Source organism: Sturnira hondurensis, unplaced genomic scaffold, assembly GCF_014824575.4.
Source record: "Sturnira hondurensis isolate 20B ecotype Veracruz unplaced genomic scaffold, ASM1482457v3 Scaffold0020787, whole genome shotgun sequence".
Taxonomy (NCBI): domain Eukaryota; kingdom Metazoa; phylum Chordata; class Mammalia; order Chiroptera; family Phyllostomidae; genus Sturnira; species Sturnira hondurensis.
Window position 1 is genome coordinate 5,037,926 of NW_028093418.1, and position 26,942 is coordinate 5,064,867.

General features: G+C 62.2%; 1 protein-coding gene across 7 annotated transcripts; it reads left to right on the top strand.

The window, feature by feature from the left end:
* Window positions 1-26,795, top strand: NBEAL2 (neurobeachin like 2). 7 transcript variants are annotated; one of them, XM_037030510.1, is made up of 55 exons: window positions 1-84; window positions 5,975-6,063; window positions 6,141-6,269; window positions 6,372-6,453; window positions 6,543-6,667; window positions 6,857-6,939; window positions 8,492-8,577; window positions 8,675-8,957; window positions 9,121-9,227; window positions 9,711-9,791; window positions 11,183-11,266; window positions 11,647-11,745; window positions 12,243-12,838; window positions 12,916-13,048; window positions 13,135-13,254; window positions 13,439-13,760; window positions 13,955-14,037; window positions 14,153-14,245; window positions 14,664-14,838; window positions 14,944-15,077; window positions 15,403-15,562; window positions 15,773-15,875; window positions 16,050-16,203; window positions 16,300-16,458; window positions 16,640-16,799; window positions 16,970-17,055; window positions 17,227-17,763; window positions 18,292-18,470; window positions 18,564-18,723; window positions 18,951-19,088; window positions 19,177-19,536; window positions 19,624-19,773; window positions 19,871-20,028; window positions 20,139-20,263; window positions 20,349-20,484; window positions 20,589-20,621; window positions 20,893-21,053; window positions 21,153-21,469; window positions 21,574-21,669; window positions 22,030-22,154; window positions 22,239-22,379; window positions 22,561-22,691; window positions 22,769-22,878; window positions 22,984-23,101; window positions 23,199-23,296; window positions 23,367-23,483; window positions 24,238-24,318; window positions 24,398-24,495; window positions 24,616-24,788; window positions 24,898-24,992; window positions 25,234-25,350; window positions 25,448-25,606; window positions 25,683-25,831; window positions 26,131-26,266; window positions 26,361-26,794. In XM_037030510.1, exons 1-55 carry the CDS (start codon window positions 34-36, stop codon window positions 26,460-26,462), a joined length of 8,277 nt encoding a protein of 2,758 aa, XP_036886405.1. In that variant the 5' UTR covers window positions 1-33; the 3' UTR covers window positions 26,463-26,794. The 7 variants fall into 7 exon arrangements, with proteins under 7 accessions (XP_036886405.1, XP_036886406.1, XP_036886408.1 ...); XM_037030511.1 differs by having other exon boundaries at window positions 18,295-18,470; XM_037030513.1 differs by lacking the exon at window positions 20,589-20,621.
* The last annotated feature ends 147 nt before the right edge of the window (window positions 26,796-26,942 follow it).

Genomic DNA, 26,942 nt, shown 5'->3' on the forward strand with positions numbered 1-26,942 from the left:
TGGCGCGCAGCAGGGCCGGAGCCGGGCCGGGCCATGGCCGCTTCGGAGCGGCTCTACGAGTTGTGGCTGCTGTACTACACTCAGGTGAGGCTGCCCCGCCCAGCGCCCGCCGTGCCCCCAGCTCCGCGCGTCCCGCACCTGCTGCACCTGCACCCCGCGCCGCCGGGGCCGCGTGGATTCCCGCGCGCTGGGCGTGCTCGGGCTCCGCACACACGCGTGCGCCTCGGGGCCTCGGGTGCCACTGGCACTTACACCTGGGGAACTATCCTCGAGGGTGCGTACTTCATAAGAACCTCTTAGATGGAGACCGCGAAGCGTCAGTCTTGCGGGAGAAGGACTTGGACCATAACTGCCCGGCACTTCCCTTTTTACAAATTGGGAAACTGAGGCCCGGAAACAAAATGAAAGATTGGCGCCAGGTCGGGAGGAGCCCAGAGCCTTAGTTTGCATTTGGTCTTGCCCCTCCTGTGGGTGTGGTCAGGCCCCTTGAGTCTGAAAGAGCTGGGGGTATGTAGCCGAGGCGTCCCTACTGTGAGTCGACTCAAGTCAATTCTGACACCACCCCTTCCCCAGAGAACCCGTAGTGATGAGCTCCTGTCTGACCCCACGCGGCCCCGGGTCCAAGTCCAAGAAGAGATTTGCCTTAGATGCAGAGCGTGGTGGTAGCCGGGCGAGCTAGGAGGAATGTCGGAAGGGGGTGGAAGGACGCCCTTTCCTCCTAAGCTCCCCGCGTGTCTCAGAGGCTATCTCAGGTGACCTCAGAAGGTGAAGACAGTGACTGACCCAGGTGTCTGTCAGAGCTGAGAACCTGGTGTCTCTGGAACTCTGTGTCTCATGCACATGGGTCCCCACTTTTCTCCTGCATCGACCGCAAAGAGGAATCCCTGGGTAGTGTCCCCTCCCGTTCACCCAGCACCAGCCTCCCTCCCTGCACCTGCTTGGCATCGTGCTCCTGGCTCAGGTGTGCCCTGGGCACAATGGACTATTGTGTGCCCCCGATCTTGTCACGGTGGTGGCGGGGGGGGGGGGGCGGGGGGGATTCATGCTCAGATGGCCCTCTGTGGAGAGGCTGCCCAACTGTCTCCCAGGACTACAGGCCATGTCTGGGGCCCCAGGGACCTGGAATCCAGGCCATAAGGGCCACAGCTTCTTGAGTCCACTCAGATGGCCAGAGGTCCAGGCCCCTGGCAGGAGGTACTGGGTGGAGTAGAGTCCTTCTGTGGTGTGACCCCAGGGAAGCTCTTTACATCCCTGAGCTTCCCGATCTGGAAGTTCAGCACAGCCCTGAACTCAGGAGTGGCCTGTGGCCTCTGCAGACTGGTAGCCAGTGTGGCTGGTCCAGGGGACAAAGGCTCCTGCGTCCCTGGCCCCATTGGGTTCCCTCACCCCAACTCTGTCTTCATCTCCAAGGGTTGGTCTTTGTAAAGGAGTGAAAGACCCAGAAGGAAACCTGCCCCTGGCCCTCATGCCTCTGATTGCCCCTGTGGCCATGGGCAGATTCATGGTCCTCGGTCCTCGGTTTCTTCACCTGTGACCAGGTGATGAGTCTGAGGGATGTTAATGATGGGTCAGCAGGCTGGGTGATATGCGGCTGGGGAAAGGTTCGTCCCGCTACCCCTTCTAGATAATCTCTGGTCAGAGAGATTATCTAGAAATAGATAATGGTCAGTCCAAATGGTCAGTCCCCCTATGCCTGGATGGGGAGGGGAGAGCCTGGGGCCTGGCAAACAAATCCAGGATGTGAGTGTGAACTGGGAGCCAGGCGGGGCTGGGCCACCGGTGGAGGGGGGCCGGGGAGAGGAAGCTCGGCACAGCCTTCCTGCCCACTCAGTGCTGCTCCTGCTCCCGGAACACTGTCCCCACCCTGCGTGCGGCTCCAGGGGAGCGGTGGCTGTGCTGCTTGGGGCCCTGCTAGGGACTGAGTGTGTGTGTATTTGCGGGGAGGGGGTGAGCCAAGGTAAAGGGTTGAACTGATAGAAGGGTTTTAAGAGACCCCTGAGCTGGCCAGCCACTCAGCCAGCAGGCTTCTCCAGTGCCTGTGCCCCTCCCTTCAGAAGTGAGAGCTGACATCAGCTGGCAAACCTGTTTCCCCAGTTGTGGGTCTTGGCCCGCCCTAGGGAGTAACCCCCTTTCTGCCCTTCCTTTCCCCTCACAGATCCCAGATTTAGGCCCCCCACCCCCTACCCCTGTGGGCCCCAGTGGTGGAAGAGGCTGTGGGTGGCTCCTGAAGGAGGGACAGTGCCACATCATTCAGTCTGAGTCCCTGGGGGTCCTCATGGGGAAACCAAGGCAGGGTCATACCAAGGTCATTAGACAAGTTTGGGGCAGAGCCCAGCAGAGCCCCTGCCCAGCCTCTATCCTGGACCCCTTTACCCAGAAAGGTCTAGACCGGTGGGCAGGAAGCCGCAGGTGGGGCCACACAGGCTGTTCTCTCCACGTGGAGCCTCCCCTCCCCCTCCCCAGCCCAAGCTGGCCTCGGCCCAGAGTGCTCCCCTTTGGACCCTTATTGTGTTGCTGCTACTCCGCAGCTCCCCAGCACCTCACATTTAGTAGGGGCTCCCTTGGTTCAGCTGGACAGCTGGACAGAGGAGAGAGCCACTGCAGCGACCAATCAAGGGAGCCATGCAGGAGGGGACAGGAACAGTGGGAGCAAGAATGTGACAGTGCAGTGAGGGGGAAGCCTGGGGACAGGTGGGGACATATCCCGAGGACTCAACCCACCAGGGCCCCTCCAGGGAGAGCATGGGAACGGGGTGAGAGGGTAAGGGGGGTGGGGATGACACCCCACATGCTGGTATAGGGCAGCATGTAAAGATTATGCAAAATAGCATGCAAATGAGCGCCCCCCTTTCTGCTGGAGCAGCAGTGTCCCTCCAAACGCCCCCAGTGAAAAGGAGCCCTTGGGGCACAGGAGCTGAGGAGCACTCCAGATGGCAAAGGTCGGGACAGCACAGACATTTGGGCTCCAGGTGGGGAGTCCAGGCTGAGCTGTCCAGTTTTGCCATTGAGGACTCAGGGTTCCAGGGAGGCTGGGTCAGAGCTGGACTTGACCTTGCTCTGCCCACCCCTCCCTGGTTCCTCACCCCTGACTGATGACCTCATGGAAACCCAGTCAGGCCCTCTGCTCCCTCGGGGACCTTAGCTGGGTCATATGCCTCCCTGTGCCCCAGTTCACCTTCTTATAATGGGAAAAAGAAAAAGAAAAAAAAGAAAGGTGGGGTAGCTCGGCCCCTCCATACCCCACTGGGGCTGCCAGGGTCTCCTCCTCCCTGCCCTCATTACCCAGGCAACTGAAGGGGGTGGGGCTGAAGGGTTACAGAGAGAAGCAGAGCTCAGGGTGGGGGGAGTTCAATCCCTGAGGTTGTTATGGCAACTGGGGAGCTGATGTGGAGTTGTGGGGTCCCCATGGTAACAAGGTCTCTTACTCTGGAGACCCTCGAAGGAAATTACCGGTTTCCACAGTGATAGGACATGGGGATTTTGCAGACCAGAAGGTCTCCCCATCCCAAGACCCCCTCCCCAAGTACGGGGAAGAAACTGGCCCAGCCACCTGGGCACTTGACCACTGTCCTCAGGTGTCCTTGCCCTGGCAAAGCCTGTTTTCCTGCTTCATCCCATAGTCTGAAGTCCTCCAAGTCTGACTTCTACTCCTGGTGCAGTCAGAAGCCACCTTCAACGTCTCATTGCCATCCACCCCCCCACCCCGCCCCCATGCTGTGGAGTGGGAGGCCCCCGGGGAACTGAAACAGGTCATCCTGATCAGACCCCACCCTGTCCCGGATCTCCCTGCCTCTTCTGGGAGTGGAGGTGTGCACTTCCACTTGGGCAGCTCTGATCTCCTCTCCCTGCCCCACTCCCAGCTCTCTGCTGGGGCCCACAGTGAGACTCCCATTCCATGTGCCTGGGACAGCGCACTGGGGGGATTGGCCCCTCATCTGTCACTCATGGAGATGGGTGGGGAGGTGCTGAGTGTTGCCCTGGAATGCCAGAGGCTTGGGGAGGCAGAGCCCCTGGGTTTGAGCTCCCATTGGCCTGGTGGGTGTAGTGGGAGGGTCTTGACCAGTTAAGCAAACCAATGGGTTTTAAAGAGGCACCTGCATAAATAAAATCTTAAAATAAAAATAAATAAAAAAGCCCTGGCTGGTGTAGCTCAGTGGATTGAGCATGGGCCTGCGAACCACACAATCGCGGTTCGATTCCCAGGCAGGGCACATGCCTGGGTTGCAGGCCAGTTCCCAGCAGGGTACTCACCAGAGGCAACCATACATTGATGCTTCTCTCCTTCTCTCCTTCCCCTCCTCCCTAAAAATAAATAAATAAATAAATAAATAAATAAATCTTAAAAATAAAAAAAAAGAGGCACCTGCAGTGCAAAGAGAAAATTAGTGTTAGGTCACAAGCTAGCGAGTGTGAGAGCCAGGTCTGGCTGGGCTCCAGAACCTGTACCCTCAACCACATTCAGTTGGGCGACCCCAGCCTCTGAAGCACCGGGGAGGGTCTGGGAAAGGCGCTGCTTTTGGGGGGGAGTGTTTAGAGGAAACCTGGAGAGCAAAGCATATGCAGACCTCTGGGGTGGGGCACTTGGTGAGCATGGGCACCCAAGCTGGCAACCGGAGGGCCCCACCCGTGCAGGCTTCAGTTGCGGGCAGGGGGGCAGTGGACTTGCCCTGGAGCTCATGGTAGGGTGGGAGGCTGGCCGATCGGACGGTGTGGTAACTGAGGAGTACTGGAGATGCGCTCCACGCCAGGTGCTATTTAAGCAGTTTCTGTGTACTGCCCCCCTGTAACCTCCCCCAGTGAGGTGGTTGAGGGGCAGGGATGAAGGATTTGAGCCCTGAGGTAAGACACCTGACAAGACAGGGCTGATGTTAGGCTTGGGGTAGAGCAAGCAGGTCTAGAGACACCACGGCATTGGGTAGTTCAGTGGTCCCTGTCCCCCTGGCAGACAGCCCCAGGCACCCACAGCGGCCTGCCCCCAGCCCAGGTCAGGAAGCTCTGGGTGCATTTGATGCCCGGCACTGTCGCAGCAGGGGTGAGAACCTGGGCCCAGAAAGGCCTGCCTTCACTCCAGGCCCCATCTCCTGCCTGTAATAAAACTAGCCTCGGGTCCTCCAGCCCCTCTGCAGAGCAGTGTAACCCTGCCCCTTGCACTCTGGGCGCTACCCCTGGTGCTGGGTGAGGCCCCTCACAGCTTCTCTTGCTGGGCCCCTAGGTGCCCCGGGCCCGCCCCCCTCATCCCTGCGGTCTGCCGGGAGGAAGCGGCCCTCCTCCCCCACCGTGACTCTGCGCTTCCTGCCCCGGCTGGGGCGGGAGGGGACAGGAGGGGACGGGAGGGGACGTTTCCCGTTCACACCCAATTTTCCCTGGCGGCACCCAGACTCGGGCTCAGCTTCTGCCCCTTTTGCCCATGGAACCAGTTCTGGGGCCTGGGGTCCAGGTAACCAGCCAGGGTGGGCGGAGCTTCCTGGGGTGTGGTAGGAATCCTTCCCATGCATGCTGGGGATGTACCTATGCATGGGTCTGCCTGGCTGACAGTGTGTATGTACCCTGGAGTCTACAGTCTAGGAACATGTCCTGATGTGGTGCCTGCTGAGCTGGGAGAAGGAAGCAGACAAGAGCCCAGCCCAAGGCTTTGGGTCAGGGTTGGCTGGTGGGCAGAAGACCTTCAGCCCTGGCACCAGGGTGTATGCACTTAAGCCCCTCCCCTGCCTATGTCAGGCCTGTCTGGGGCCCCAAAGATTAGGGAGGTGGGAGCAAGAGACTGGAAAGCAGGTGGGGGGCCTGGGAGAGTGGTCAATATGTACAGCAATCTTCTGATACTGACCTTCCGACTTCCTGTCCCCCCTTGGCCCCCACCTGTACCTGTCACTCCTTTCTCCACCCCCACTGCTCTGCCTCTATTCCCTGTCTACCCTGTGTCCACCTCCATCCACTCTTCCCTTCTGTCCCCACCCCTGTTCCCCCAAACCTGCAGAAGGACCTGGGTTACCTGCAGCAGTGGCTGAAGGCCTTCGTAGGTGCCTTCGAGAAGAGCATCTCGCTCTCATCTCTGGAGCCACGCAGGTGAGGCTGGTGCTAGCTGCATGGAGGGAGGGAAGGCGGAGGGGGCCTCAGCACCCCAGTGACCTCTTTCCCCACAGGCCAGAGGAGGCAGGTGCAGAGGTGCCGCTGCTGCCTCTGGACCCGCTGCAGGTGCTGGCGGAGCAGCTGGACGAGGGGGACCTGGAGCAAACCCTGCTGCTGCTCAAGCTCTTCATCGTCCTCTGCCGGTGGGTCCCTGTTGTCCTCTCCAAGGCGGGGGGAGCGTGGAACTGTGGGCCAGAGGCGGCACTGGCATGTTCCTGTGACCTCTCCCATCCTTCGCTCCCCAGGAACTTGGACAATGTGGAGGCAGGCTGGGGCCGGGTGCTGGTGCCCCGCGTGCTGGCCTTGTTGACCCGGTTGGTGGCCAAGGTGAGGTGGGCTGTACCTGGAGGGGCGGCAGGTGGTAGTCAGTGCCCAGCTAACCCCCTTCCACTTCTCCCCATGCCCCCCTTCGACAGCTGAAAGGATCCCCACCACTGCAGGAGGGCCAGGGCCCCAAGCTGGAGGAGGTGGCCCTGCACGCCCTCCTCCTCAGCGAGGGCCTCTTCGACCCCTACCAGACCTGGCGGCGCCAGCACAGCGGGTGAGAGCAGCCTTCTCTCCACAGAGGACCCTGAGGGGGCTGGGGAGAGGATGGTGGCTGGGGGTGGCTGCTCAGGCAAAGGTGTGGAGGTGGGAGGGGGCTGTGTGCAGGCTGGTGCAGGGAAGGTGACTGAGGAAGGGTGAGGTGCCTGGCTTCACCCTGCCCCTGGCCACCCATCGCCACCCCCAGGGAAGTCATCAGTGCCAAGGAGAAGAGCAAATACAAGTTCCCTCCGGCTGCTTTGCCCGCTGAATTCAGAGGCTTCTTCCAAGGTCAGGCCCCGCCCCTTCCCCACTTGGCCACGCCCCCGAGCCAGAACCCCCTTCCTGCAGTTTCCCACCCCTTACAGAAGACCGACTTAGTGGGCTTAGTGGTGACTGCGCCCAGGCCTGGGAGGAGTCTGCCAGTTTGGGAGGGTTCGGGGGCAGAGGAGAGCACGGGTATTACAATGAGTAATATCTGGGCTGTATCGAAGGTCTGGCATCAGGTGGGGATATCAGTTTCCTTTCCCCCTTCTCCCTTCCCTCCAATCTCCTGGGTCTCCCCCAACCACCAGCACCCCACTCAGATCCGGACCGTCTTACAACTCCCAGTGCAATCCCTGTAGCCCCCACCCCTCCTCACTAATGTCACTTCCCCTTTCTACGCCCTCATTCCTAGAGGAGCTGGCCCCCAGGATGTCTCTGCCCCCCCTTCTCCCTGGGCACCCTCTTCTCCTGGGTCCCCTCTCTTCTGTCAGTGGAAGGGGACTGGCCAGGACCTTAGATGGCGCTCAGGGCTGGATGCTGCCTTGAGAGGGGCAGCTGGGCTGGAGAAGGCGGTGGCCTATTGGGATAGAAAGTATTTGTTTCTGGGTGTCTCGTGGAGCTGCCGGCCTGGGTCTGGAACACAGGCAACAACTCTAGGAGCGAAAGCCTCCTGGGAAGCTCCCGGGCCCGCATTCTCGCACTAGCTGAGCTCCGTTCTCAGTACAGACTGGAGTTTGTTCCCGCTGCTGTAAATGGTAGTGGCCTGACACCCTCTGGATCAAACCCTGCCCCTCCCCCCAGCCTTCCTTTCCAGCCCTACTTGCTCCCTGCACCCAGGCCATGGTCCTGTCCTCTCATCCCTAGAATGCGTGAGGTGACCCACCACCAGGCCTTGGCCGCTGTGTCCTCTTCCTTCACAGGCCAGCTGTGCTCCCAGGCCTTACCTCGAAAGCCCTGTTCCACGTTAGGCCTCCCAGCCCATCCCCCTGAATTAGGCCAGTCCTGCTCTTGCCCCTCCCCCCCACTACCCATGTGACCTAGGACCAGTCCTTTCTGCTCTCTGGGTTTCAGTCTGTGGCCTGGCATCCTCTCCATCCCACATATGACTCTGTGAAAGCCCCTAGAATTCCCCGGAAGGGGCACGGGTGGGGGTGGTGGGCAAATGTATGCTAGACACAAGGAGGGTCCCCAGAGCAGGTCACTGGGGGAGGCGCCAACCATCACAGGGCATCAGGAGATTTGCATACGAGAAACTAAAACCTGGGTTTCCGTGGGGAGGCAGAGTTGGGGAGGGGTGTGTTCACCCCTGGGTCTCCACTTGTGGGCTTGGGGATCTAGGGAGCTAGCCACGCTCCCGGGGCAAGGCCATGTTCCTTTTAAACTCCCCAAAGAAGGGCTAAGCCCCCCTCAGGCCTCCTAGTACAGGGCCATGACTCTAGGTCTCCCTCAGATCAAGCCTTCCTGCCCCGCCCTGCCCCCACCCCAAGACTCCCACCTCTCCTGGAGCCCCTTGGTGGGCCCACAGCCCTGCAGGCTTGGTGACATCGTCCTGTCCCACCCATCCCACCCTACCCAGAGAGCCTGCAAGATGCAGATCGCTTGCCTCCCGTGCTGCTGCTGCGTCTCATCCACCTCTTCGGCGCCATCCTTGCCGGAGGGACGGTAGGCTGGGAGGAGCCTGGGGGCTGGAGGACAGCCATCCCAGGGTCTCTGCTGGGTGCACCCCTGGCCCACTGGCCATCTCTGTCCACACCTGCAGGAGAACGGGCAGGTGGCCGTGAGCGTCGGCTCCGTGCAGGGCCTGTTGGATGTGGTGCAGGGCTGCGGCCGTGGACTGGCCCCAGACTCCGGCGGAGTGTCGCTGGCCCTGAAGGCGCTGGTGGGTGCAGTACACGTCCTGCACGCCAGCCGCACGCCCCACCGAGCTCCGGAGCTCCGCACGCTGCTCGAGGGCTACTTCCGCGTCCTTAATTCGGACTGGCCTGCTGGGCCGAACCCAGGCCCCGAAGAGGCCCTTGTCACCCTCCGAGTCAGCATGCTTGGTGGGTGTGGACTCCCGGATTCTTGGGGAGGTGGCCCTGGGAGGTGAAGGCCCAAGTGACGATGGGAAGGCTGGACTGGGCAGTACAGGGAGGAAGGTTTAAGGCTGACTGCAGGTGCTGCTGGGAGGGGACTGGGCAGGGCTGACCCTCAGCCCCTCCTCAGACGCCATCCCCATGATGCTGGCTTGCGAAGACAGGCCAGTGCTCCAGGCCACCTTCCTCAGCAACAATTGCTTTGAACATCTCATCCGCCTCATCCAGAACAGCAAGGTGGGCAGGGCTCAGGCTGGGGGGGCCACGGGGGGGGGTGCCGAGCTGCACCGAACTGGGGGAGCCTGGCTGGTGGGATGGTGTGCCATGTGGTGGGGGGGCCTGGGGCTGAGGACGGCTCTGAACCCCACAGGGAGGGGCCGCTGTGAAAGAACAAGAGCTGCCCCGGCCCCTTGTCTCCCCTTTCCCCGGCCCCAGGTCCAGGTCCAGGGGCAGCAGGACGGGCTAGCGGTTTGCATGCAGTGCCTCCCACTCACTGCCCACCTAACCGCCTGGCTCTGTCCCTCTGAGCAGGGCACGGGCAGCTCAGCTTCCTCCCTTTCTCCAGGGCCTGGAGGGGCACTCAGCCTGGGGCTCAGGGTACATCCTTCGCCTCTGGGGCAAACCCAGGCAGCTGTCCCAGGCCCTGCTCTAACCCTATCCCTCCCTCATCTTCCTCCTCTCTCCTCTGCCTCCACCCTGTGCCCTCCCCCTTCCCCACAGCTATACCTACAGGCCCGGGCGCCCCCTGAGGGGGACAGTGACCTGGCTACCCGGTTACTGACCGAGCCCGATGTCCAGAAGGTACCACCTTGGGGCCACTGGCTCAGAAACTGACCTCCCTGGGCCTGCACCCCCTGGGCTCTCTCTTCAGGCCCTCCCCCCACTATGCAGGGGGTGTGCAGACAGGTGCAAGGCCCGGTGTGGCCTGGAGATGGGGCTGGGTGTCCCATGCTGCCTGAGGGAACCTGGCGGGAGTTATCTGTGTCCTGCCCACTGTTGATGTTGGGAGCTGGGTTGTGGCTGTGCCAAGCTGGAGGGAACCTTCGAAACTCAGCCGCCTGCACCCGTTTCATAGAAGGGAAACAGCCCAGAGAGATATGCAGGGATTTGGCTGCAGCCATCCCCCCCGAAGGAGGGCCCCTTGTGTGGGCCACTTCTTTCCATGGACCCTCGAACCCGCCCCACACAGGTCCCTGGGCGACCCTGCCCTCTCACCCCCTCCCGAGGTGCTCCGTGCTTCACCTTTCATGGGGCTAGGAAGCCTCAGGGTGTCAGGCTCCGCAGGAGGCATCCTCTCTGGCGGCTCAACCAATGCTTGGGCTGCAACCCCCAGACCCCCGCGCTGCCTTTGTTCTCAGGAGGCAGCCCCCTGTGTCTGTTGCACTTGGCTGTTGTCTGGGAGCCTGCATGTCCATTCATCTATGAGGTAGCCGAGGCCCCTGGTTTTTATAGATGAGGAAACTGAGGCCTGGAGAGGGTAAGAAGGTGGACTGAGGTCACTTGGGGAGCAGGGCAGAGCTGGGGAGCCAAAGCACAGCCAAGCACCAGCTGACAAGAACTCTCCCAGCCCTCCGGACCCCTCACCCCCTCAGGGCAGGGCAAGGCCAGCGAGCTGTCTGCCTCTGGCTGTGGGGTTCAGCCAGGGTGAGCCTCAGTGTCCCCCTCTGGATCTGGTGGGCAAGGGGCAGGGTAGGACTCAGAGGTCTCGAAGGTTCTTCCAGTTCTAACATTCTGTGATTGATTATCCCTAAATTCCCCGATCCCCTGTCAATCATCCCGGGTGATGGGGCACTTGCCAGCTGGCCTGCACGTGTGTGTGTGTGTGTAGCTTGGGTTGGGGTGGGAGTGCACAGAGTCCCAGAGCCCATCAGACAGGCTTGGCAAGAGGGCCCACTGTTGATCTGTCCCAACGAAGCCCTTCGAAGCCCTGGTTCCTTCCTGGCCCGTTTGTCAGAGGGTCTTGCCAAGCTGCTCAGATGGAGGGCCCGAGGGTCAGGATGAGGGGCCGCAGCTCAGGCAAGGAGTGGAGGGCCCGGTGCCCAGGCAGGGGCACCATGCTCCCAGGGCCCCCACCTGCTCAGCCACCCACCTTGGGACACCTGCGCCCGGCCCTGCGCTCCTTTTACTGCAGGGTGCTGCTGGCTGCGATGCCCGGGCCTCTGCCCCCTCTGACTGCCCCTCTCCACCCCAAGGTGCTGGACCAGGATACGGATGCCATCGCCGTCCACGTAGTCAGAGTACTGACCTGCATCATGAGCGGCTCTCCCTCAGCCAAGGTAAGGACGCCGCCATCCGCCTGCAGTAGGGGGCTAGGGCAGGGGTTAAATTGAACACGTGGCCCCAGAACCAGCCTGGCTGGTGGCCATTAGAGCAGGTGAGCTGGGGAGGGTCAGCTCAGGCCACTGGGTGGGCAAGGTCATCAGTCAGCCCTGGAGCTGGATGTCCTGGGTCAGCACTGGCACCTGTTGGCTGACTGCCACCTGCAGCCTTCTGAGGTGGCCCCACACCCCTGCATCCCTCCACAGCCCTCCCACCCCTGCGAGCACAGACCAGGCAAGGGAGCCCTGAAAGCTACTGTGCCCCCTGGGTTTCTGTGGGTCATGTTTGCCCTGGGCCCCCATGATGTTCCCTTCCTGCCCACACGACCCCTGCACAGGAGGTGTTTAAGGAGCGCATTGGCTACCCACACCTGCATGAGGTCCTGCAGAGCCACGGACCCCCCACCCACCGGCTGCTGCAAGAGCTGCTCAACATGGTGAGGGCAGGGGCTGGCCTCAGGGCAGCTAGGGGGGCAGCCGGGGGCAGCCAGGGCTGAGTCAGGGCCAGCACGGGGGGCCATCTCTGCACCTTGGGGACTGCCGACTATGGCCAGTGCACACTGTGACCTGTGGCTGACCACATGTGTCAGTGTCACTGGGGTGAGGATGCTGGGCTGTGGGGGTCTGGAAGCTGCTGCGTGTTAGCAAGTTCCAGGATTATCCTGGGGACAGAAAGTTGGGGTTTAAGGCCAACCCAGACCAAAAGCCAGGGTTCGGGGGTTAGTGGGGCTGAAGGGCTGTCGTTAGTACCGCTGGTCGGTTGTCCACATGCCTCCGACTCTGAGTCTCAGAGATACCCTGTGAGCAGAATCAGGGATCAAACACTGCTCACCAACGTTTTAGGCCAGTAAGCTGAGAGAAGAGGCCCTGTTGTTGGCGGGTGGCTTGCTCCATGCTAGCTGCCCGGGGACTGTCACACTCTCTCCACCCACAGGCTGTGGAGGGTGACCACAGCACGTGCCCACCCATCCGCAACGAGCAGCCGGTGCTGGTGCTGATGCGGTGGCTACCGGCACTGCCCACAGCTGAGCTGAGACTCTTCCTAGCACAGCGCCTCTGGTGGCTCTGTGACAGCTGCCCCGCCAGCCGCGCCACGTGTGTGCAGGCTGGTCTGGTGGGCTGCCTGCTGGAGACGCTCCGCATGGGGGAAGCCCTGGGGGCCCGCTGCCAGGAGCAGCTGCTGGTGCTGCTGCAAGCATTGGGCCGAGTGTCACTAAGGCCCTTGGAGTTGCGTCGCCTGCTTCGCCCCCCACCGGGGCTGGACTCGGGGCCAGGCGGCGCCGAGGCGGGGAAGGCCCGACATGCAGGTGCCATCATTCGAGCATTATCAGGCATGGCCCGGCACCAGGGCCCCCCTCGAGCCCTACACTACTTTGACCTCACGCCCAGCATGGCAGGCATTATGGTGCCCCCGGTGCAGCGATGGCCAGGAACTGGCTTCACCTTCCACGCCTGGCTCTGTCTGCATCCCACGGCTGCAGCCCCCGCCCCCGCCCCCACCCGGCCACTCCAGCGGAAGCAGCTGTACAGGTGGGTGAGTGCCAGAGAGCAGAGTGGCTGGGGGAACAGGAGAACCAGCAGGCGTAACAGGCTTGTCCTGCCCCCAGCTTCTTCACCAGCAGTGGCTCCGGGTTTGAGGCCTTCTTCACGGCGGCTGGGACCTTGGTGGTGGCCGTGTGCACGCGGAAGGAGTATTTTACCATGACCTTGCCTGAGGTGACCTTTGCCGACTCTGCCTGGGTGAGCCTCCATCCTCACAGGGCCCAGGAGGACGGCGGGGGCCTGGAGCCTGAACCCACAGCTTGAGGCTGTGGCTTCCATTCTAGCACTGCCTGACCATCGTCCATGCGCCTGGGCGCCGGATTTTCAGCCAGAACCTGGCGCACGTCTACAAAGATGGCATCCTGGTCAAGACCGAATCCCTCCGCTGTCCCTCCCTCAGTGAGGTGCACCAGGCGGGGAGTGGGGGAGCGCTGGGGAGCTGGGCGGACTTGGGCAGGGTGGGGTCTGGAGCCCCAGTGTTTCCTCCTCCCCAGGCCTCAGACTTCACCTCTGGGGGCTGTGCAGCTGTGGGGGTCACTGAGGAACCCCAGGCTTCACTGTGACCTGACTGCTCCCCCAACCCCGCAGCCTTTCTCCTCCTGCTGCATCGGTTCCGCTGGGCACCGCACAACGACTACCACCACGGGGCCGCCTGCACCGCCAGTCCCCACAGCCCTGGCACACACTCACCCCTCCCTTACCCGCTCCCAGTCGGTCCCAGCCACCACAGAGCTCAGCTGGGGGTCTGGGCTTACAGCCCCCCTGCAGGAGGGCAGCATCAGCTCCACCCTTGCAGGCACACAGGATACTCAATGGGGCAGCCCCACCTCCCTGGAGGGCGAGCTGGGGGCCGTGGCCATCTTCCATGAAGCCTTGCAGGCGGAGGCCCTGAAGGCCCTGTGTAGCCTGGGTACGCAGCCCCCTCCCACCCCCCCACCCCCTCCTTTAATGTCCCAGAGTCAGGTGGCTGGGACTTGTAAAATGCCCAGGCCAGAAACTAGGGGTCCAGCGGAAGAAGGCGTCTCTGGGGGTCCTCTAACCAGGGCTCTGGATGGGGTTCTGCTGGAGGCTCAGCCAGGTCTGAAGGCCCCTTCCAACCCGCAGGGCCCAATGAGACAGCCCCCTTCAAGCCCGAGAGTGAACTGCATGAACTTGGCACCAAGCTGCTCCTCCATTACTCACCTCAGGTACTGGGGGGGGGGGGACAGTGGGCTCAACCCTGTTATCTCTACCCGGCTCCCGAACTGTCCGCTGCCCCTTCCTCCAGCTGACCCTTGCCGCCTGCTCACCCTGTGCCTCCAGGCCTGTAAGAACAACATCTGCCTGGACCTGTCCCCTGGCCATGGGCTGGATGGCCGCCTGACGGGCCACACGGTGGAGACCTGGGATGTGAAGGTGTGTGTATGCATGTGGGTGGTATGTGTGGGAAGTGTGAGCATGGGCACATGTGTAAAGGGCGGGCTCGGGAGGGACACTGTGACCTGGGAGGTCTTTTTATTTATTTATTTATTTATTTATTTTATAGACATTAGAGAAAGGGAGGTGGGAGGGAGAGAAACATCAATTTGTTGTTCCACTTACCGACTGGTTGCTTCTTGTACGTGCCCTGGCTGGAGATCTCACTTGCAACCTTAGGTATCAGGATGACACTCTAACCAACTGAGCTACCCATCAGGGCCTGGGAAGTCTTAGGAGACCTGGGTTCAAGGGAGCAAAATTCCCTGGACCCAAGTTCCCAGACCGGAGGGCATGCTAGGTGGCACGGGTCAGGAAATGGCAGAGCTGTCGTCTCATAGCTGGCCCCCGCCCCTAGGATGTGGTGAGCTGTGTGGGAGGCATGGGCACCCTGCTGCCCCTGCTAGAGCGAGTGGCTGCACAGCCCCAAGCGGCCGAGGCAGGTCCAGCCGAAACACATGACCTTGTGGGGCCTGAACTGACCTCTGGCCACAATACCCAGGGCCTGCTGCTCCCACTGGGCAAGTCCTCAGGTCAGTGTCCCTAGTGTGGTGGGAGGGTGTGCTGGCATACCTGAGGTCTCTGTGGCCACTGGCAGGCCCCTGACACACATCTATCCTCTCCCTGGTGGCCAGCAGAGGAGCGGATGGAGAGGAATGCAGTGGCTGCCTTCCTGCTGATGCTGCGGAACTTGCTGCAGGGCCATGCTGTGAACCAGGAGAGCCTGGTGCAGTGCCGGGGGCCTGCCATCATCGGGGCCCTGCTGCGTAAGGTGAGCCTGCTGGGACAGGGGCGGGGGGGCTGCCCTGTCTGACCGGGGGACTGGTCGGGGGACCAAGATGCTGTTAGTCAGGGAGAGCTCCCTGGGAGAGACGGCACTGGAGTGGAGCTTCGAAAGGCCAGGCAGGGTTGGGATGAGCCCAGGCTGGGACAGGGCTCTGCACGGCAGGCTGGAGAGCTTGCCCCTCAGAAACAGGACGAAGCCACTGAGGGGTTCTGCACAGGCAGGAGCTTGTGTCGTGTCTGCCTGTGCTGGGCGGCGTGGAGGCTCGGCAGTGGGTGGGCCTGACATCTCACCCCAGCTCCTTCCACTCCAGGTGCCCAGCTGGGCCATGGACATGAATGTGCTCATGTCTGCCCAGCTGCTGATGGAGCAGGTGGCAGCTGAGGGCAGTGGACCCCTCCTGTACCTGCTGTACCAGCACTTGCTGTTCAACTTTCACCTCTGGGCCCTCAGCGACTTCGCTGTGCGCCTTGGTAGGTGTGGGGACTTGGGTGAAGGGACAGTGCCAGGAAGGGTGGTGGTAGAGGTTCTAAGAAGTTACAGCCCTGCTCTGGGTGATCCGAGGGGACATACTTGCTCTGAGGTGTCTGAGGGGAACATGACCCTCCCTGGAGGCACCTGGTAGGATTGGAAAGGGCCCAGCTCGCCCTGGTGGCCTGAGCCCTCTGCTGATGCCCACTCAGGCCACATCCAGTACATGTCCAGCATAGTCCGTGAGCACAGACAGAAGCTGCGCAAGAAATATGGGGTTCAGTTCATCCTCGATGCCCTACGCACCCACTACAGGTGAGGCTGGTCAGCGGGCAGATGGCTGAGGGGCTGACCAGGCAGCCTCTGGCCTTGGGGACGGGGCAGTTAGGTCTGCCAGCTCACCTGCCCACTCTCCATGTTCTGTCCCCTCTGTGGCTCTGTGTTCCCCTGGCCCTGGGTGGGTGTGCGTGCCTGCTGCGACTCGTCCAGCCCGCAGCGGGAGCGCCCTCTAGCGGCCGATGACCTGCGCACGGTGCAGACTTCACTCCTGGGCCTGGCACGAGAGTTCCTGGTACGAAGCTCTTCAGCTGATGACATGCAGGTCGTGCTGAACTTTCTGGCAGCTTCAGGTGATGATGGCCAGGTAGGCTGGAGCTTGGTGACAGGGAGGCTTGGTGGAGGGGTGGAGCGTGGACCGCGTTGGGAGGCCCAGCCTAGTGTGAGCCCTTGTCTCCCTGAGGTGGTGGGCGTCCTGGACCTGCTGCTGGCGCTGCTGCAGGGCTCGTCCACACAGGAGTCCCTGGCTGATTTCCTGCTGCGGCCGGGGAGCCTGGAGGTGCTGCTGGCGCTGCTAGTGCAGCCACAGTCACTGCCCCTGCCGTCTGACCGAGTCTGCCAGGTACACCAGCCCACCCAACCCTGGCATCCCATTGGCTGTGGCCCCCGCATGAGGTCCAGGGAGGTGCAGCAGGCCTTGGGCTAGCAGAGGAAGCTGCCTTTGCAAGCCTCTCTTGGAACTGCACACCGGCATGGTGACTGCCCCTCTTCCCAGTGATGACACACCCACCATCCGTACACAGATCCTGCGCAGGCTGCAGCAGAACGAGCGCTTACCTGAGCGAAGCCGCCAGCGGCTCTGGCTGCGAGAGTGTGGTCTCCAGGGCCTTGTCGCCTGCCTGCCGGAGGCGGCAGTCTCCCTTCAGCTCTGCCAGGGCCTCTACAAGGTGTTCCTGGGGACAGGTACAACCTGGTGGTGGGGGAAAGGCAGGCCATGTAGAGGGGTGACGTGGATCCAGGAATAGGGCAGGTGGAATAGGGAAGGTGTTGGTACAGGGGCTGGGGCTGAGCCCACAGGGGACTGCAGCCCCTGCTGGGTCAGTCGCTCAGGCCCCCTCTGGCCATCCTCCCAGATTGTCTGAACCTCTCAGATCTGATGGCTATGGTGCAGCTGTCCCTCCAGGCTGACCTCAGCGTCCGTCTGTACATCTGTCGCCAGGTGGGTGTGGGAAGCGAAAGCTCTGGCGGGGGTGGGGGGTGCTACCCTGAGGACTCACTTTGTCTGCCAGGGGTGAGGGGTCTCTGGAAGCGTCCCCCACAAAGCCCCAGGACGGGGATCGGGAGCAGATCTCTTGGACGCGCCCCTCACTTGCTGTACCCTGGCCGGCAGCTCTTCCACCTGATCCACAGACAGCCCGACATCGTGCAGCTGCTGGCCCAGCAGGCTGGCTGGCAGGATGTCCTGACCCGGCTGTACATGCTGGAGGCTGCCACGGCCAGCAGTCCCCCGCCTTTTCCCCCAGAGCCGCCCGCCTCCCCAGAGCCAGCCGTACCCAAGCCATCCTCTGAGTCACCTGATCCTTCGGACGTCTTCCTGCCCTCCGAGGCCCCCTGCCCTGACCCTGATGCCTTCTACCAAGCTCTGTCCCCATTCTGCGCACCCTTTGACCTGGGCCTGGAACGGTCCAGCGTGGGCTCAGGCAGTATGACAGGCGGCGGCGGCGGTGGCGGTGGCAGCAGCAGCAGCGGCGGCGGGACTCTTACTCCGGCCAGCCAGCCTGGCACACCTTCCCCGCTGGATGGGCCCCGGCCCTTCCCCGCTGCCCGGGGCCGCCACAGCTCCAGTCTGTCCAACGTGCTAGAAGACGGCAGCCTCCCCGAGCCCACCATCAGTGGGGACGACATCTCCAATACCAGCAACCCTCAGGTGAGATGGGCCCACCCTCCGCACCTGCATGGCACTAAGGGAGGACACCTCCGGGACCCGAGGCAGGCCTGTAGCCTTTCTCCAGGTGAGGTCCTGTCTCACATCACAGCTGCAGCTGCAGTGGGGTCCCAGAATAGGGCAGAGACTTTCCCGGGCCTGCGGACAGCTCTGTGTGGGGGTCCTACCTGGTGCTTGTGGGTTTGGGGATAGGCCTCTGCTTATTCGATGACATTCTTCCAGAGGATTCCCGGACAGGTCTTGATGCCTGTGAGGACTGAGGTGCAGTTTTTGAACCGCCAGACTTTAGGAGTCACTGAAACCCTAGGATTCCCCCTGGGATCAGGCAGCGGCTGAGGCTGCACCACGGCTCTCCCAGGCCTCAGAGCCAGGCCGCCTGTGGGCAGAATGCTCTGTCTCCAGTTGTCCTTACTAGTCGTGGGCAAGGGTGTTGAACAGGGATCCTGTGGGGCCAGCCTGACCCCCTGCACCTCAAGCCCACCCCTCACACCCCCCCGTCTGTGCCTGTAGCAGACCCCCGAGGAGGAGCTGTGCAACCTGCTCACCAACGTGCTGTTCTTGGTGACATGGCGGGGCGTGGAAGGCAGCGACGAGGCCGCTTGGCGGGAACGTGGCCAGGTCTTCTCAGTGCTCACCCAGCTGGGGGCCTCGGCCACACTAGTGCGCCCACCGGACTGCATCAAGCGTAGGTGCGGAGACATCTCGGGAGGGTGGGGGCGGGCGGAAGTCTGAGGGTAAGGCAGGTGGTCAGGGAGACACCTGAGTCCCTCGCCCATCCCCAGCCTCCTGGAGATGATGCTGGAGTCAGCCTTGACCGACATCAAAGAGGCCCCTCCTGGGGTCCTGGCCAGCCTCACGCAGCAGGTGCTTTGGCTGCTGCGCCTGCTGCAGGACTTCCTGTGCGCTGAGGGCCATGGCAACCAGGAGCTGTGGAGTGAGAAGGTGCGCCAGCTCAGAGGGGTGTGAGTCATGTGCCCCCTGCGCCCGCAGGTCTGGGGGGATGAGTGCGTGTGTGCAGTCCCGGGGAAGCTGGCACAGGTGACTGTGGGCAGGGACTGGCCTATATGTATGAACCCAACCTGGCCCCCTGCCCACACCTTACCTTGCTCCCTCCCACTGGGCTTCTGGCCTCACCTGGTGATGGCTGCTGGGAACACGTTGTGTGGCAGCTCTTCGAAGGTGTGTGCAGCCTGCTTGATCGCCTCGGAGCCTGGCCGCACCTGGCCAGCGGCGCCACGGATCTCCGAGAGATGGCGCAGATTGGGCTGCACCTCGTGCTTGGCTACATCCTGTTGGAGGACCCCCAGGTGAGCACAGGGTGGTCATGGGGGAGGGGCAGGTGCAGGGTGCGCAGGGAGAGGCTGGGTGCCACCTGCACTTTCCTTTCGCCCCCAGCTGCACGCCCAGGCCCATGTGAGGCTGCACTCCCTGCTGCAGACTGCGGTGCCCATGCGCCGGGAGGAGGCCTGCTATGTGCTCTCCAAACTGGAGGCCGTGCTGGCGCGGGCGCTTCACGCCTCGCGCTGTGAGGTGGCCGCCAAGGACCAGGAGCCCCCAGGCAGGGCTGCTGCGTCTGCGGAGCGCTGCTCCTGGCTGGTGCCGCTGGTGCGCACGCTGCTAGACCGTGCCTACGAACCACTGGGGCTGCAGTGGGGGCTGCCTTCCCTGCCACCCACCAATGGCAGCCCCACCTTCTTTGAGGACTTCCAGGAGTTTTGTGCCACACCTGAATGGCGTCATTTCATCGACAAGCAGGTGCCTGGAGGCGGGGGCATGAGGAGAGAAGCGTGGGCTGGGAGCTCTCATCGAGCGCTGGCAATCTTTCCCTGCCCCACCCTCCAGGTGCAGCCCACCATGTCCCAGTTTGAGATGGACACCTACGCTAAGAGCCACGATCTCATGTCGGGCTTCTGGAACTCCTGCTACGACACACTCATGAGCAGTGGGCAGCGGCGCCAGCAGGAGCGGGCACAGAGTCGTCGGGGCTTCCAGGTGTGCTCCTGGGGTGGGGGCCCCTGATGGTCCGGGACAGGAACAGGAAGCAACCCCTGGGGACTCACCCATTGCTCTACTCCCCCACCACCCCCAGAAGCTGGTGCTGGAACCCGTGCAGCGGAGGGCGCGCCTAGAGGGGCTCCGCTATGCCTCGGTGCTGAAGCAGCAGGCAGCCCAGCACTCCACGGTCCTGCTGCACTGGGGGGCGCTGTGGCGTCAGCTCTCCAGCCCTTGCGGAGCCTGGGCCCTGAGGTCGGTAGAGCTTGGGGCGGAGGCGGGGCTTGGGAGGGAGAGGGGTACCTGGAGAACCACACTGCCTTTGGGGTGAGACCTGGGAGGAATCACCGGGGACGAATCTACAGGGACCCCCCCACACCCCGGTGGAAGATGTCCAACGCGGAGACATACTCTCGCATGCGTCTGAAGCTGGTGCCCAACCATCACTTCAACTCCCACCTGGAAGCCAGTGCCCTGCGCGACAACCTAGGTGAGAGGGTGTGCTGAGGTGGGTCCGCCCAACCTCATGTGCTGTTCTGCCAAGTTCTGGCTGAGCACCCTTGGCCCCGTTGCAGGTGAGGCCCCCCTAACAGCCACCGAGGAGGCCTCGCTGCCTCTAGCAGTAACCAAAGAGGCCAAAGTCAGCACCCTCCCCGAGGAGCTGCAGGAAGACCAGCTGGGCAAGGATGAGCTGGCTTCGCTGGAGACGCTGTGAGTGGGGCTGGGAGAGAGCCGACCGGGGCAGTGAGCCAGGGGTCTGCTCTGCGTGCCTGCTGGGGGATTGACCCCTGAGTCCATTCCCTCTTCTGCTGTAGGGCTAAACAACCTGAAGGGACTGTCCAAATCAGGTAGGGGACTGGAGAGAGCTAACAGAATTGATAGTTGCTCTTTCATCCTAGGCCCCCCGCAGGGCCCATGGGGGAGGCAGGCTGAGTGAGGGAAAGCTGGGAACATGAGCTCATGTCCTGCCAAGAAACCCCGGGGCAGGACCTGGGGCCGGCCCGGACCGAGCAGCTCCTTCCTCCCCTCTGACCTGATGGCGCTCAGAGAATGTGCTCCTTGGGTGTATAGGGAAGGGGGTCCCAGAGTCTAGAACCTGAAGCTGATGCCGACCCCCAGGATGCAGGCAGCGGAACTGGATGAGCAGCATGAGAAGTTGGTGCTGTCGGCTGAATGCCAACTGGTCACAATAGTGGCTGTGGTCCCCGGGTTGCTGGAAGTCACCACTCAGCACATATACTTCTACGATGGCAGCGCTGAGCGCGTGGAAACTGAGGAGGGTGCGTTCTGATGAAGCAGGTTGGAGGGATGGCAGAGGGTGGCTGTGGTCTGGCGGGGCCCGGTTGAATGATTCCCGCACCTGCTGTCCATCCCCGCAGGCATTGGCCATGACTTCCGGCGCCCGCTGGCCCAGCTCCGCGAGGTCCACTTACGGCGTTTCAACCTGCGCCGTTCAGCCCTGGAGCTGTTCTTCATTGATCAGGCCAACTACTTCCTCAACTTCCCGTGCAAGGCAGGTGGGACTGCGGCCTCATCTCCTTGCCAGGCCCCCAGGCCTCAACCTCACCCCATCCCACCCCACACCCAGATACGGAACCAGGTATACAAGTGGCTCCTGCGCCTGCGACCTCCTGCCCAAGGCTACCTAAGCAGCCGCTCCCCCCAGGAGATGCTTCGAGCCTCAGGCCTCACCCAGGTGAGGGCCCTGGAGTGGGAGGGGCGGGTGAGGTCAGGCCCTGAGTTTGTGAGGAGTGCTGGCCAGCCCTGCCGGCTCACCTGCTGCCTGCCTCTGCCCCCCAGAAATGGGTACAGCGGGAGATATCCAACTTCGAGTACCTGATGCAGCTCAACACCATTGCCGGGCGGACCTACAACGACCTGTCCCAGTACCCTGTGGTGAGGGCCCGCTCCGTGCCCACCCCACCCCTCCAGTCCGCCAGCCCTGGTCCAGCCCAGTGCAGGCACTGATCGGGGCCCCAGCCCCGAGCTCTGTTGGTGCTGCCTAAGACGTGGCTTCTGTTTCCTGCCACCCCGTGCCACACACACACACCCAGCCCCACTCTTGTCCCCTCCCGGCCTCTGTTTTCTCTGGAGGGAACTCTGCTCCAGACAGTCTGTCCTGCCCTCCTGTGGTCCCTAATAGGAGTGGGTCCCCACCTGTAGGCTCTGCCCATTTTCCTGAGGGTGAGTGCGGGCAGAGTGGCCAAGTGGGCCATCAGGATCCTCATGCCGCTCCTGCCCGGGTGGGGCGGCCAGTTCCCCTGGGTCCTACAGGACTACGTGTCCCCAACCCTGGACCTCAGCAACCCAGCTGTCTTCCGGGACCTGTCCAAGCCCATCGGTGTGGTGAACCCCAAGCATGCCCAGCTCGTGAGGGAGAAGTGAGCATGCGGGCAAGGCTGGGCTCGGCGGTTGGGTTGGGCCAGGGGAGGACTCCTGCTGACTGCCCCTAACTGTGACTCCAGGTATGAGAGCTTTGAGGACCCCGCAGGCACCATCGACAGGTTCCACTATGGCACCCACTACTCCAATGCAGCGGGCGTGATGCACTACCTCATCCGCATGGAGCCCTTCACCTCCTTGCACGTCCAGCTGCAGAGTGGCCGGTGCGGCCCGAGGGGTGGCGGGCAGATGACAGCTGGTCGGGGGAGGCCAGCAATGAGGGGAGTAGGCGGGTCCTTTGGCCCCCCCGGGCCCTCTGCCTCTGCCGTTCTTTTCCCTGCCATGCCTGCCCCGTCCTGGTCCCCATTCTCCCCACCTCACTTTGGCCCATATCCCTCCCCGCAGCTTTGACTGCTCTGACCGGCAGTTCCACTCGGTGGCCGCAGCCTGGCAGGCCCGCCTGGACAGCCTGGCCGATGTGAAGGAGCTCATCCCCGAGTTCTTCTACTTTCCCGACTTCCTGGAGAACCAGAATGGTAAGAGCGGGCATGGAATGGAGACAGGGGCCGGGGCGGCCAAGGAGCAGGTGGAAACAGCTGGTCCTCTGTTCCAGGCTTTGACCTGGGCTGCCTCCAGCTGACCAACGAGAAGGTGGGCGATGTGGTGCTGCCCCCGTGGGCCAGCTCTCCTGAGGACTTCATCCAGCAGCACCGGCAGGCTCTGGTGCGGACATGAGCACGTACAGACGGGTTGACAGCCAGGGTTAGGGGTCAGCTGTCTGCTCCTGGGCTGACCACCCCTGGACTGACCACCCCTCCCCACCCCCAGGAGTCAGAGCACGTGTCTGCCCACCTGCACGAGTGGATTGACCTCATCTTTGGCTACAAGCAGCGGGGGATGGCTGCGGAGGAGGCCCTCAATGTCTTCTATTACTGCACCTATGAGGGTGGGCAGTGCTCCAGGCAGCGGTCGGGGCTGGGCACAGAGGAGGAGGGGCAGTGCAGAGTGCACAGAGGTCCTGACTGCTCTACCTGCCTACCCAGGGGCTGTGGACCTGGACCATGTGGCAGATGAGCGGGAACGGAAGGCTCTGGAGGGCATTATCAGCAACTTTGGGCAGACTCCCTGTCAGCTGCTAAAGGTAAGGCCAACTTTGAGAATGGTGGTCAGGGATGTCCACGCCATGGTGCTAACTGACCACTTGCCCACAGGAGCCACATCCAGCTCGGCTCTCAGCTGAGGACGCAGCCCAGCGCCTGGCGCGTCTGGACACTAACTCACCTAGCATCTTCCAGCACCTGGACCAGCTCAAGGCCTTCTTTGCAGAGGTGAGAGGAGACGGGGCCTCAGCTTCCTGTGGAATGAGTTTCACCCCATTGTCCTTACCATCTTTTGGGGGCAGATGGAAAACCCATGTCAAGGTCACTGATAGTAAGACATTTTGGGAAAAAGTGAACATGAGAGGACTCTGGGAGTGTGGCGGGCTATCTCCTTCACTAGGGTGGGGACAAGGTGCTAAGTCCGCCATCTCTGAAAGTCAGAGTGAGACGACAGGGGAGGGCGTTTGGCTTGGACACTCCCTCCCCTTCCTGTGTACGTCTCAGAAGGCCCCCGGGTTCCCCTCTACTGCCAGCATGCTGGGGGCACATGGAGTAATGGGGTAGGCAGACCGAGGTCAAGACCGAGAGTGAGGCTCAGGGAGGATCTCCCTTGTCCATCCCAGCTGCTCACTCACTGCATTTTTTTATTTATTGATTTGAGAGAAAGAGAGAATCATCAGTTTGTTGTTCCACTTACTTATGAATTCAGTTCTGGTGTGTGCCCTGACTGGGGGTCAAACCCAAAACTTTGGCACATTGGGATGGTGCTGTAACCAGCTGAGCTACCGGCCAGGGCTGTCAGTCAGTTTCTGAGATGCCCTCTTGAAGACCCACTGGTCTCATGCGTATTTCTCAGAGGGACTTCAGCCCTTGTGACCCCCAGGGCCTGAGGGCAAAAGGAGTGGTGCCCCACAGAGCAGGCAGTGCAGTGGGGGCCCTGGCTGGCCTCTCACACACAGCCAGCCCTGCACACTTCCCACAGGCCATCAGTGATGGTGTGCCCCTGGTGCTGGCCTTGGTTCCCCACCGGCAGCTCCACTCCTTCATGACCCCCGACCTTCTGGTAAGTGTATTGGGCAGGACCCCACCCAGCTCCTTCTCTGGCTCTACCCCAAACCTGTCTCTGCCCCCCTTGCTTGCAGGTGACTGTGAGTGCCAATGGGCTGCTGGGCACCCACAGCTGGTTGCCCTATGACCGTAACATAAGCAACTACTTCAGCTTCATCAAAGATTCCAACAAGTAAGACAGAGGGCTACAGGCAAGATTGGGCGCCCCTCCACCCAATTGGAAGGCTGACCAGCTGCTAGGTCTAGCCAAGGCCTCCGGGGGCCTCACCTGTCATCCCCTTCATTGGGTCAGGATGCAGCGATTGCTGAGTGGCCCATGGGTACAAGACAGTGGCGTGAGTGGGCAAGCCCTGGCAGTGGCCCCTGATGGAAAGCTGCTGTTCAGCGGTGGCCATTGGGATGGCAGCCTTCGAGTGACCGCACTACCCCAGGGCAAGCTGTTGAACCAGATCAGCCACCACCTTGGTACGAGCAGCTGGAAGATGGGAGTGGGGCAGGTTGGGGGTGGGTTCTGAGGCTGGCCAGGGAAGGTGCGACTACTCTGTTCTACCTGGACCTTCCCCTCCCCACGCAGACATAGTGACCTGCCTTGCACTGGACACCTATGGCATCTACCTCATCTCAGGCTCCCGGGATACCACGTGCATGGTGTGGCGACTCCTGCAGGAGGTGTGCAGGGTGGTCAGCTCCGTGGGGCCCCCATAGTCCAGATTTGCAGCCCATCTGTCCCTCACTAGGCTTCCAGTGCCACCTTTCTCTCTTCCCCTTCTGTGAGTAAGTCTGGTGCTCCACAGCCCTCCAGCTCTCTGGCTTTGCACAGTGCCCTCACTCTCCTGAGCCTTAGCCTGCTCGTTCAAGGGCTAGGATGATGGGATGCCCCCAGTCCTGACCCAGCCTTGGCTTTCTGCAGAATGGTTTCTCAGTGGGACTGGCATCCAAGCCTATGCAGGTCCTGTACGGGCATGAGGCTGCCGTGAGCTGTGTGGCCATCAGCACTGAACTGGACATGGCCGTGTCTGGATCCGAGGTGTGTGTATACCTGAGCTAGGGGAGGCCAAGTTTGCTGGGCACTGTCCCTGGGACCTCAAGTGCCCTTCCCAGTGCCCTAAGCTGCCTTCCTACAGGATGGAACTGTGATCATCCACACTGTACGCCGCGGCCAGTTTGTGGCTGCACTACGGCCCCCGGGGGCCACGTTGCCTGGACCCGTGTCCCACCTGGCAGTGGGATCTGAGGGCCAGATCGTGGTTCAGAGCTCAGCACGGGAACGTCTGGGGGCTCAGGTATGGGAAAGGGGCACCCAGTCAAGACAGGGGTGGTTGGGATTCTGTCATTGCTGACACCTCCTGCTTCTTCCAGGTCACCTACTCCTTGCATCTGTACTCTGTGAATGGGAGGCTGCGGGCTTCACGGCCCCTAGTAGAGCAGCCCACAGCCCTGGCAGTGACAGAGGACTTTGTTCTGCTGGGCACAGCCCAGTGTGCCCTGCATATCCTCCACCTGAACAAGTGAGCCCCACTGTTCATGGGTTCATGGTCCCTCAGGGTGGTGGTCACTGGCAGAGAATACTAGGAGGTGCCCCCGGCCTTGGGCCACCGCCCTCTTTGCACACCTGTGAGCAGTTTCCTGCAAGTCCTGCCACCTGACTCCTCATCCCCCACTGTGGAGATCTTGCCCTTGGCCTGTCTTAGCCACACACCTGTGGGAGATCACTTCCTGTATCAGGGTTTCAATTGAGCCATCCTTCAAATGGGGGCAGCTGGAACTTGTAGTTTCAAGTTCGTGTATCCCCTCCTTCCCCCTCCAGGCTGCTCCCGGCTGCGCCTCCCCTGCCCATGAAGGTGCCCGTCCGCAGCCTGGCTGTGACGAAGGAGCGCAGCCACGTGCTTGTGGGTCTGGAGGATGGCAAGCTTATCGTGGTGGGCGCGGGGCAGCCCTCCAAGGTGAGGCTAAGGGCAAGGTAGGCTTCGACTGGGCCTCGAATGGGGCGCAGAGCGGTGGTCCTGGCTGACCCCACTCCGCTCTTCCTCGCACTAGGTGCGCAGCAGCCAGTTCACGCGGAAGCTGTGGCGGTCGTCTCGGCGCATCTCGCAGGTGTCCTCTGGAGAGACGGAGTACAAACCTGAAGAAGCGCGCTGACACCCGGTCCCGCCCCCTGCGCAGGCTCCGCCCAGAGGCCGAGCCCCGGCGTCAGCGGAGTGGTTGGCCGGCACCCACCCCCGGCAGCTCAGGGATCCGCGGGCGGTGTCACTCCCGGAAGTCCCGCCCCTCGCCGGCAGAGGGGGAGCTCGGAGTCCTGGCACTGGCCCTAGCGGCCGTAAAGCACTTTTTGCACAGTCCTGAGGCGGGGGGCCTAGCCTTCTCCGTCCCCAGTTCCGGCAGAACCCGGGGACCGGGCTTGTGGCCTTAACTCCTAAGGCGGCTCCCGCTCTCTCATTCTCGGCAATAAACCGGACCTAGTTTTGTAGCTGCTCCGTCTCTGAGTATGTGGTGTGTTGCGCGCGGCGTCTCAGCTGGCCCTGGTCAGGAGCCCTCTGGGCGACTCGTCCCCTCCAACTGGCCTCGGCTTCCACAGCCGCACCGCCCCGTCCCTCGAGGACCCGCCGGTCGTTCTTCCTG